Source organism: Lepidochelys olivacea, assembly GCF_965140295.1.
Source record: "Lepidochelys olivacea isolate rLepOli2 genome assembly, chromosome: 21".
Classification (NCBI taxonomy): Eukaryota; Metazoa; Chordata; order Testudines; family Cheloniidae; genus Lepidochelys; species Lepidochelys olivacea.
Genome location: NC_140431.1, coordinates 13,761,099 through 13,771,833, shown reverse-complemented (window position 1 = coordinate 13,771,833; position 10,735 = coordinate 13,761,099). Strand labels below are relative to the sequence as shown.

At 50.9% G+C, this 10,735-nt stretch overlaps 1 protein-coding gene across 1 annotated transcript; it reads left to right on the top strand.

Annotated features, from left to right (window-relative positions):
• The first annotated feature begins 376 nt into the window (after nucleotides 1-376).
• Nucleotides 377-10,460, top strand: LOC311510918 (putative G-protein coupled receptor 139). The gene is made up of 2 exons (XM_084611033.1): nucleotides 377-445; nucleotides 9,375-10,460. The coding sequence occupies exons 1-2, from the start codon at nucleotides 412-414 to the stop codon at nucleotides 10,298-10,300; spliced, it is 960 nt and encodes a 319-aa protein (XP_084467159.1). The 5' UTR covers nucleotides 377-411; the 3' UTR covers nucleotides 10,301-10,460.
• Nucleotides 10,461-10,735: the final 275 nt, after the last annotated feature.

Here is a 10,735-nt window from a genome sequence, read left to right as displayed (position 1 = left end):
CCACTCCACCCCTTCCCCCAAGCCCCCACCCTTCACCTGCCTCTTCTTCCCCCCCTTTACTCTGCACGCCGTGTCCTCGCTCCTCCCCCCTCCCTACCCTGCCTCCTGCCCGCAGCAATCGGCTGGTTTGCGGCATTTGGGAGGCAGGAGAGGGAGCCTGCATGCTGAGTCCTCACTCCTCCCCATTCCCTCCTGAACGCCACAAGCCAACTGATAGCTGTGGGCGGGAGGAGGGGGCGGGCACTGATCCACGGGGTCTGCTGGCGGGCGGGAGGCGCTGTCGAGGGGAGGGCATCAGGGAGCTGATGGGGGGCTGCCAGCTATGGACAAAGAAGGCAGCCAAATGATGTTATAGCGAAGCATTGCAGAACTTTCAATGGAGCATGTTCTGTAATTGAGCAGGGACGTAAGATGGAAACAACGTTAAGCGAGAGGACGTTAAGTGGTGAGTTACTGTATCATGCATCTTATGACAAGAAGAAGAGCTTCATAATTCCACCTACGATCCTCTGATTTTAAGCCTGAAGGGATTTGAGATAATAGCTTCCCTGGCCCTGCAGACCATAGGGACGGTTCTGTCTCACTGCAAAGTATACCTGCATGAGTGTGTGTGACGGGGGCTGGGTGCAGGATGAGCTGATGGCCTGAAGTAACTACTGATGGGAACCGGGTATTCTGCTTTGTAGCTTATCAGTGGAGGTGAGCCCAGTTAATTTATCTGTCCTATTTCAAACCAAATCTTGTGTTGTGCAGGGTAGAGGCAAGAAGTACTTCTCTGTGTGATCCACAGTGAATGCAACAGCCTGTCCTTGAAGGAGGCTGCTGGGATAGATCAAATGGGATAGGTTGGGTCGAGGCGGGGGAAGAATGGGGATTATCCCTTCCCAACTTGAATCCAGTATGTAAATGCCCAAACGGGTGCATGTGTCCTATGTAACTGTACCAGTGCTGGAGTTTTTCGCTTGTTTCTGTAAGTCACTTAAATCACCACAGATTAGCTTATCTGTCCCAAGTACCTTTCTGTGCCAGATTCACTCTGGTATTGCATCCCCTATTTGATTCTATTCATGGCAAAACCTCAGACGTTCCCTCTTCACCTTTCCTGTGTGTCTATAATTAAGAGGATAATGGGCAAAGTTGTTTTCAAACCAAAATGCTCTGCTCAGTATTTTGGTTCCACCCTCGTTGGACAATCTACCCTGTTCATTTGTAGTTTAAACTGTTGGTTCATGAAATATGCCATGATGGCCAGTTGCATTCCAATGGCCCTGGCTCTAAGCTTTACCTCAGTAGTTTTTCTTCAGCTGATTGCACGTGTGCACTCCTCTCTTGGTGCGTGTGCGTCCTGTGCATGCTCCCGTTTCCCTCAGTCGTACTCGTTGGGGAAGCTTAAGAGCCCTTTGCTCTCACACGCCACTGTGAGCTGGTATAAAGGACCCAGCAGCCCCAAAGCCCCATTCAGTTCCTTCTTACCATCTATGAGAGTCACTGGAATTCCTTGGCTTGCCTTAGCAGGTACTCTGTGTACGGCTCTTTGTAAATTTCTTGTAAATAGTTAGCCAGTTTTATAGTTACTTAGTATCTAGTAACTAATCCCATCTGTAGCACTTTCCTTTTTCAGGCCCCAGATCTGGGGTTTCTGGTTTTCAGTACGAGGGACGTCTCGGTCACCGGGCTTCAAGCCCTGCGTTTCTTTTCTAGGCTGATGCCCTCAAGCAACCCACCCTCACACTGCTTGAAGGGTTTGGGGAAAGCTCATATTTGGGATCGTTGCTAATATTGCAAAGACTCTAAGCCAAGGACTAAAAAAAGATTGAAGCCAGGCTGAAGCTTTTGCTTATGGATGCAACCCTGAGACTTTCTTAAGAACCCAGTCATCCTGACTCAGCGCTAAGGGCTTCTGTTAGGCGTGCACCTCCTCTGCTGCCTAAGACCCAGCGCGGCTCACCCTCTCCAGGGCCCCGAGGGAGGAAGATCACCAACACCGAAATCTAATAAGCATGTGGATTCCAAAATGCAAGCACTCCTCTTCTCAGGTGGTGCCACGATGGGCACCATTGACTGCAGCGCTGAGCTAGGCTCCGTCAAGTCCAGGGCCCAAAGCTTGCACCTTCTACATCTGCAGTAGTGCAGCAACCCAAGGTTGTCTTGCACCAGGGTTGTTGATGCAGTACTTGGTGCTGTGACAACCTCTTGTGCTTCAGACTTCATGCCCATCAGCCCTGTTGAAGGGGAAGCCTGCCAAGTTGGCTGCTCTACACACTTCGCCGACTCGGCGCTGTTCTCAGACACCCCCTTGGTGTGCACAGGGTGACTCATCCACCTCTGAATTGGAGATTGGCTCCCCAATTCCCAGCATCGGAGCCAATCATACCACTCTTCCGCACCCCCCTTTGCGCCCCCCTGTCAAGTACCGGGGAGGGAAAATTTCCAATAAGTGTACACAGGGCACCTGCCAGCTCAGAGTGGACTGCACATGTACAGCACGTCTCCAAGAACAACTCTCCGAAGGCTAGTAACTGGGGCAATGGAACCTCACTCTGACCCATCATAAAATGTCATCTAGGCTTGGCAGAATTGGATTCTTTTTTTTTTTAATGTTGGCAATTTAATATAGATTTTTAAGCTTTTTTCCTCTGTTTTTTATCTACTTAATTTTCACAGTCGTGGGAAATTAATAGGGCCTTGAATTAGGGCAGTCGCCATAGCGGGCTCCCGGCCACACCGAGGGGCCCAAGATACACAGGCGCAGGGTGGAAGGGAGGCTGCGGGCCTGGCCTGGTGGAGCAGAGACCTCCGGTCAGGGCCACCAGGAGGAGGATGGGCCCCCAGCTGAGAGGGAGGCTAGCTACTGCTGAATGGTTCCCACCCAGGGATGGCTATCACGCTCCCAGTCGGTGGGTGAGGGGGGCATGACAGTGGAGCTGCGGAGGGCTCCCCGTGCAGCCCCGGGTCCAGTGACAGCAGCTCACTACAGGTGCTACGAGCGGGGCAGACAACGCTTGCCAGCTGTTATTACTGGATAGCTTTTCATCAATTTCTGTGTGTCGGAGAAACTGAGGTTTACCAGGGATTAAAAATTTAAATTGAATCCTTAAACTTACCCTGCGTTCTCTCCTAAGGGGAGCGTCCCTCTTTTATCATTCTGAGAGCTCTCTGGATAATGCTTCCTGTTTCTCTATTAGTGCTGCCCAAAGCCATGAGACTTGTCCAAGATGTTACTTACTGGAAGGCTATTAGCTGTCAGCTCCTTTATTGTATCCCCTGAGAGCTGGCGCCAGACCAGCCGTGTACAAATCGCAACTTCCCAGCTGGAGAGAGCCCTGGGGGCGTGCTGATTGATGAGATGTTTCCTGCTGACCGAAGCTCTCTCGTTAAGTTGGGGATGCATCCCCATCTAATGCAGGCTGGGGGCTGTTGCGAGGCAAATAGGAAGTCGGTTACAAAGTGGCAGAGTGCTGCTGGGTAGTCGAAGAGGGTTCAGTTGTTGAACCAAAAAAATCTCACAGACACCCCCCCCCATTAGTTTGGGGTTCACCTAAAATGGGAACGTTACGTTTTTCTCACAAGAAAAGGAAAACCCAGTATCGTCGTTGTGTGACTGCTGCAACAGGAAGAGGTGCAGGGGGGAGCAGTGGCTGGTCCAGCACCTATTGTCCTTTGGACCGGTTACCGGAGGAGGGTGTGTAATGGATCGCCCATGGTTTCTGTGTGTGCGTACAGCCGAGTCCTCGGATATGGCAGGTTCTTTAGGAGGGACAGCGGGGCTGAGATTTGATCTAGGTTCGGTTCCCAGCTTGTGCATGGGGATAGTCCATACGGATTGTGAAGAGCACAGAAGCATCAGCAGTGCGTGCAGCTGCCCTAGTTTTTAAGCTGAAGTGCTAGGGTAGAACAGCAGGGGGCAGAGTCTGGAGTCCAGCCTGCCCCCTCCACCAGCCAGGACTGCATTAGGGGGACAATCAAACCCACCACTCCCCTCCCCGGCAGGCACAGCTGGGCAGCATCATTTGGGGCTCTTCTCTGCACTCACCCACCCACAATGCGATCATGCAGCATTTGTTGGTGACCTTGAGCCATTTGCTGCTGCAGAGAGTAGATCCCTCAGTGCTGGGAGACGTTGCCCTTCCTGTCGTTCTGGGGGAGACACCACCCCCCCCCCCCCGTGCGTCAGGGAGCGGAGAGGTGTTGAGACCCCAAAGGCAGTAATGGTGCTGGCCTGCAGAGGTCAGTGCATGCCAGAGAACTGGCCGCTGGGGAGAAGGAGCCCTAGGCAAGCTTGTGCTGAGCAGCTTGTTGGAGCAGAACTGGGGGCTTGGATTGTGAGCACTCAGGCAGGGCTGTCCTCTGAGTGAATGCAGTGCCTAGCACCTCAGGCCCCTCCTGATATACAAAGTGTTATACCACTACTCCCCTTCTCCATTTCTCTGTCCTCCGCTGCCTGCCTGCCTGAAAATCCCTGTAATGGTGGGAGGCAAGAGAAGCTGAAAATGCTCCTAGCAGTTGCTCCCCTCCGGCAAGGGGAATAGATCAGTAAGAATTCCAGGCCTACAACCCTTTAGAGGGGGTGTCCATCTCTCCCCAGGCCCACGATGCCCCTTTCCAGCTTTGCTGCTGTAAATATTACAATGCTAGCATTCTGTCAGCATGGTATGAACATAGGATAAGAGGTGATTTCTGCCCCAAGAGCACATGCAGACAAGGGGTGGGCTGAGGAAGGAAGCACCCCTGAGCCTGTTTTAGGGATGGAGAGACAAAGGGCCAGAGGCGACTAGTGGGGTCTTCACAATCAGCTAAACAGGTTAGGTGCCTAAATCCCTTCTGCAGTCAATAGGAGTTAGGTACCTGACCTGCAGAGGCAGTTTTGAAAATCCCACTAGGTGCCTAAATGCCTTTGGCCAAGACGCAAAGGGCCAGATTTTCAGTGTGGTCACACATTGAACCCACACATCTCCCACCCTAGTTCTCCAGCACAAGGCCATGCTGCCTGCTAGGGGGCCACTCCCGCATTCCCAGAATACTGGCCAGTCCGGTACTGCTGGGAATACTATGGGCCCACCCCTGCCAGCGTGACCCTGCCCCTCCCGGCACATGGGCTTGCTGCATCAGGATGCCCTTTTGAAGCGCGCCATGCTCCGCCCCCGCCAGCATGCCCTCATGCACGATGCGTGCCAGGTCCCACCGGCGGGAGTGGAGCGACGCACTCTTCGAAACGGCTTCCCTGGCTGGTACTGGACAAGACCGCGTCCGGTTTTGGCTCTGTACTGGCCAGGGCACAATGCACCTCAAAAGCAGATTGTTCGCCTCAAAACCGGCTGAATGGCCTGCCTACTTCCTGCTCTGCTGCTGTTCAAGGGAGAAGCTTCTGCATGGCTTTGGACCCCAACTGTTACTTATTCATGGCCACGGGTGGCTGGTGAAGCTTCCCCTGGGGGAGGCCAGTTCCCTGTTCCTCCTCTTCCATCCACAGCCATGCCCACACTCTGCCCCAGACCCCGCCACCGCTCGCTGCTCCCCCGCCCCACTTGCTGCATTCCTCCTCTTCCCACCCCCATGAGAACCACACTACTCCCCGCATCTCTCCTCCACACACCCCTTCCCCTCAGGCCCCGCTGCTTGTGCTCTCCATGTCCCTCCTCTCCTCCACCCCCACCCCCGTGAGAACCCCACCGCCGACAGGGACCCGACAGGGACGCGGTGAGCGGTGAGTGGCAGGCAGGCGGGGGGGACTTGCAGGGGAAAGGGGGTGAAGGAGAGGAGGGACGTGGGGAGCGGAGGGGGGAAGAGGAGGGACTCAGCCAGGCAGTGGGGGGCGATGGGGGGGCCTTTGGGAAGGGGAAGAGTAGGGACCGGAAGAGGGGAAGCCTAGGTGGGGCCACCATGGCCCAGGCATCCAGTGGCAGGTCGGTGGTGGCTTAACCTCCCCTGGCCTATTATACCCGCTGCCCATGTGCCTGGCTCTGTAACAGATCCTGTTTAATTTGTACTGATCTAACAGTTCCATCTGCCTCTTCACGTTCCCCTTTCTTTGTCCAGCCAGGTAATCATTAACATGGGGTTTCTAGCCGCAGCTGTAAATTAAAAGACAGTAATTTTGTTTCAAGAGGGCTTATTAGAAAGATAAGCTGAGAACAAAACTCTGACAGACAACCTGCTCCTTGTCCTGGGGCTGGTGAACTAGTTAGCAGTTGTTTGAGATCTCGGGAAAGCAGGGCTGTCCTCGAAAATGACTCAGGATCATTGGATGATAACGCTACAGAAAGTTTTTTACCCGCTTCTGGCCATAATCGGGATCCCATGTGAGTATGCGGGGCAGGAGGGGTGTGGCTGGATAGTCATCTTCATACGTTTTAAAGCTGAAAGGAAAAATTGTGATCCTGCATCCATCTCATAGCTTCTGGTTGCCCTGGAACAGGGCTTTTAGAGAGACACACCCAGTCTTGACTTAAAGACTTCTAGGGATGGAGAATCCACCAACTCCCTAGGTGAGTTACTTTTGCTGTCAAAAAGGTGCATTTTATATTCAGTCTCTATTTGTCTAGCTTCAACTTCGAGCCACTAGATTTTTGTCATGCCTTTGTCTGCTAGGTTAAAGAGCTCACTACTATCAGAAATCATTTTCATGTATAGGTACTTGTAGACCCTGATCAAGTGGTTTCTTAATCTTCCCTCTGCTACCCTAAATAGACCGTGCTTCTGAAATCTCTACCTGTACGGCAAGTTTCCCATATCTAAGTTAACTCGCAGTAGCTCTTTTCTAAGCCCTTTCCGGTGTTTCAACTTCCTTTTTGAAATGTGGACACCTGGACACGCTATTTCAAACCTGGGGAAACAACTTTGAATTTTGGGGAGTGTTTTTTTTCTGACTAGCTCTAGCTATGGAATGGAAGATCACTTCTGAGCATGTTCCAGACTGAACCCCGGGTTTCTAAGTGCCACAGGAGATGAAGATGCTCTGGGAACAGGAGAACAGCTGGGGCACAAAAAAAAAATATGAACCTCTTGATTTCTTTTGCTGCAAACATTTTCTGCACCATCCTCAATTTTTAATAAGAACTTTAAAAATTTCTGGGTGAAATCTTGGCTCCATTGAAGTCAGTAGCAAAATTCCCATTGAAATTCTCGCTTTGTTGGAGTCATCCTCTGTCTCTTTTTGAATTACGTGATGTAGAGATCAATGCTGCTGCTGCCCTGTTAAATGTGACCTGAAAAGGATTTTTAAACGACTGGGTTTGTCTCTTTTTGCTTCTTTATTATAGATAAACTTTTAAATCTTTATAATGAAAAGGAACTTCTTTAAAGCATTAGATCTTGTCTATCTGGGTGAGAACTTGACCGGCATAGTTATTCCACAGTAACTAACAGCTAAAATCACAGAATTGTTATGCTGCTCAGTTTCCCCTGTGTAGACAAGCCCTTTAAAATGTCAAGAATGTTAATCCCTTGATTTTGCTAGAGGACTTCTCTGTGGGATCTCAGCTGTATATTGGGTGCTTTCTTACCATTTAAATGCAGGCGGTGTTGAATCTTTAACGTATACTGTCTTTTCCTACATGTTTGTTAGGCATTGGAGTTGAAAAAGGGTTAATTAACCATAACAACACTTAGCCTGTCTGGCTAAAAATCCCTTCCCCTCTGTTACTTAGCTTGCTTTCTCCTGTCTCTTGTGATATTATCATCTCCTCAGTTTTCCATTTGCCTATGGAGTTACAGCATGGACAAAAACTTGAATTTTTAATGCACAAACAAGCAGCCTCTCTCCTTCCCTCTTTTGCTTCTTTCTGGATGAAGCTAAGACATTGGTTTCCCATTTGCCGGTCATCTGTAATACAACCGGGCAGGAATCTCTCTCCAGACAAACAGCAGCACCCTCTCTTGGGCCTGTTTGCCTCAGGGCATGTCTACGTGTGCAAACTGACCAGAATCGCTACTGTGAAACGGTGGTCTGCAATAGCTAGCTGGGAATGAGTGCCCACATGGGTTAGAAGGGGGATGAAGAGGAGCTTACTTTGCTCTGGCTATGCTAGTCAATTTCCGTGTGTAAATGAGGTGTGAAGGGTGTTGGGACCCCACGTGGCTGGTGGTATAAGCTGTCAGCTTGTTTCACAACATATGTGATGGTTCTCAGGGTACCCAGGACTGTCAGTCATGTTGGTATCCTCAGCCTGTAGCGTGAAGGACTCTTGCTTGTGCTTAGCTGGGTGACAGCTCCCTGACGCCACCAGCCTGCCAGACATTCCTGCACTCTCCTCTGGGCTGTACCAGCCCTTGTACTGCCTTGCAAGTTAACAATAGGTGCAGCAGTCCCCAACCCCCTTTGACGCATTCCCCTGTGATGTCCAGCCCCTGCCACTGGCTACTCAGAGAAATACCAGGTCTGCTGTCCCACCATGGCTTGCAGGGTCTGTGGCTCCAGGGCAGCCTCCCCCCCACCCCGAATCTGGGACCCCAGGGCTTCCAGATATAGCTCAGAAGCCGGGGTTCGCAGAGCTTCCAGGCTCCTTGCTGACTAGATTCAGCTCTGGTCCAGCACTTTGCTTAATCCCACAGCGTTTAGATCTATTTCTAGTGAGAACAAGAATAAGTTTCTGATCAAAGATTCAACATTCAAGTGACAGCGAGTGAGGATCTTGGAAACAAATGATTTCATATCAAACAAAATCATAACATGCTTTCTAGAGACCAAACTTAACTAACAAGTTAACCTCCTGTCTAAAGAAATTTCTCATCCAACAGCTTCTGCAGTTTTTCAGCCAAACTTGGCTGAGATCCTGTTTTCATGAATGGACACGCTGTCCATTTACTTCCTAGGTGCAGTGTCACGGGGTGTCTCCTTTGCCTCTGTTTACAACCCAGTTTGATTGCCTGTGTTCTGAGACAGGCTAACCACCTGTGGCTTGTCTTACCTGGTGACTTCGCATCTCTTTGTTGACTTCCTGAGTATCCATTGTGTTTGTTTAATTTCCATCCCAACGGAGAGACTGGCGAATAAACATCTCTTGTCTGACCGAAAACCTGGTTCTTCACCTCTGTTGGTGACTCGTGCCTTAATAAAGACTCTGTGAAAATATTTGCAGCCGACGTACATAACCCCTTACGTCGTATCTATACACACATTTCACAGCAATATTAATGACTAGGGCCACCCTGGCTTTCATTTAAGCCCCCCCTGACATTCTGTGGTGAACCAGGATGTATGCACCGGAATCAGGACATTCCTGTAACCCGCTTGCCAAGTGGCATTGAGGGGATCTTGGGTCACAGCATAGGTCTGTGCTGTGCTGTTCTGTTGGCCCTAGGGCTCAGCTGCAGCAGAGTGGGGGGGAAGATGGGTTTGCTTCCAACTCAAACAGCTGTGGAAATGTCTCTTTCAGCAAACGTCATGACCTTCGTGATCTTCTGGCGGAGGGACTGCTTGATCTCTGCCTCCAGCCGCTACCACCTGATGGCGATGTCCTTGGCTGACACCGTGGTTCTCGTTCTCATCATTCTCGTGGAGATGATCCTGAAATGCTACAGCACGGAGCCGTTCTGGTACCGGGACCCCTGGTGCACCCTCCGGGATGTCTTCAATTACGGTGCAGTCAACGCCTCCGTCTGGCTGGTGGTGTCCTTCACCGTCGAGCGCTTCGTGGCTATCAACACCTTTAAGCTGAAGGCAAAGCTGTGCTCCCGGAGACGCACGCTCTACACTATCGCCCTGGTTCACGTCTGCAGCTACCTAGTGGCTATCCCGTATTATTGGTCCAACAGATCGGAAAGGGTGAATGGGACGGCGCGGGCGGTCTGCAAATTTAACCCTGACCTTCCCAGCTCTTACGTTGAGGGGCTGGTTTGGTTTCAGACCTCACTCGTCAACATTGTCCCTTATGTCATCATCTTCACCTTGAACAGCCTGACCCTCAGGCAGATCGTCCTCAGCAACAAAGTGCACTGTGTGATGGCCGGAGGGCTCCACCGAGTGAACTCTGGGACCCAATTCAGGTACCAGAAGAAGAAATCCATCCTCCTCCTTGTGACTGTCTCGATGACATTCGCTTATCTGGGCGCCACCAGGTTTGTCACGCAGATTATTCTCAGGACCTGCCATTATGACATAGAGAGACAGGATTACTCTAAGGCTATTAACATTGCGGTGGACATTGGTACTATGCTGGAACTGACCAACTCAGCTGTGAACATGTATCTCTATGCCTGCACCCAGACTGCCTTCCGCAGGGAGCTAATCCATTGCCTCAAGGCTCTCCTCTCTCCCTGCAAAGCACAGAGAACGCACCCGTCAGCCATCTTCCAGGTATAATGCACATGTATGCATACACACACGCTGCCTTATGGAGATGTCCTGCTGCATGTCTCCCCAGAGGCAGGTATATCTCCCTGTGTTTAATGAGAGGACTTGCCTTATCCCAGCCAGGAGTGAGGATAAGAGAAATGGGCCTAGCATTAGGTATGTAAAATAAATTCAGTTCAACTTAACATCTTCAGCAGATCGATAGCAGGCCATACGTTCCGGCTTTGTCATCGGCTGGCGTGGAGTGTCGGTAGTTTGGATGTGAACTAGCACATAGCAATCCCAGCCCCTCCGAGTGACTCCTTCAGCGCTCTGGGGAAAACTGGCTGTGATTTGTCAGCGTTAGAGGGGCTTAGAATGAGAGCTGGCCAAAATTCAGGATTTCTGGTTTGTGGGAAACTTCTGTATTTTAGAACTTGTTTCCTTCTGAATGGGAACAAAAGC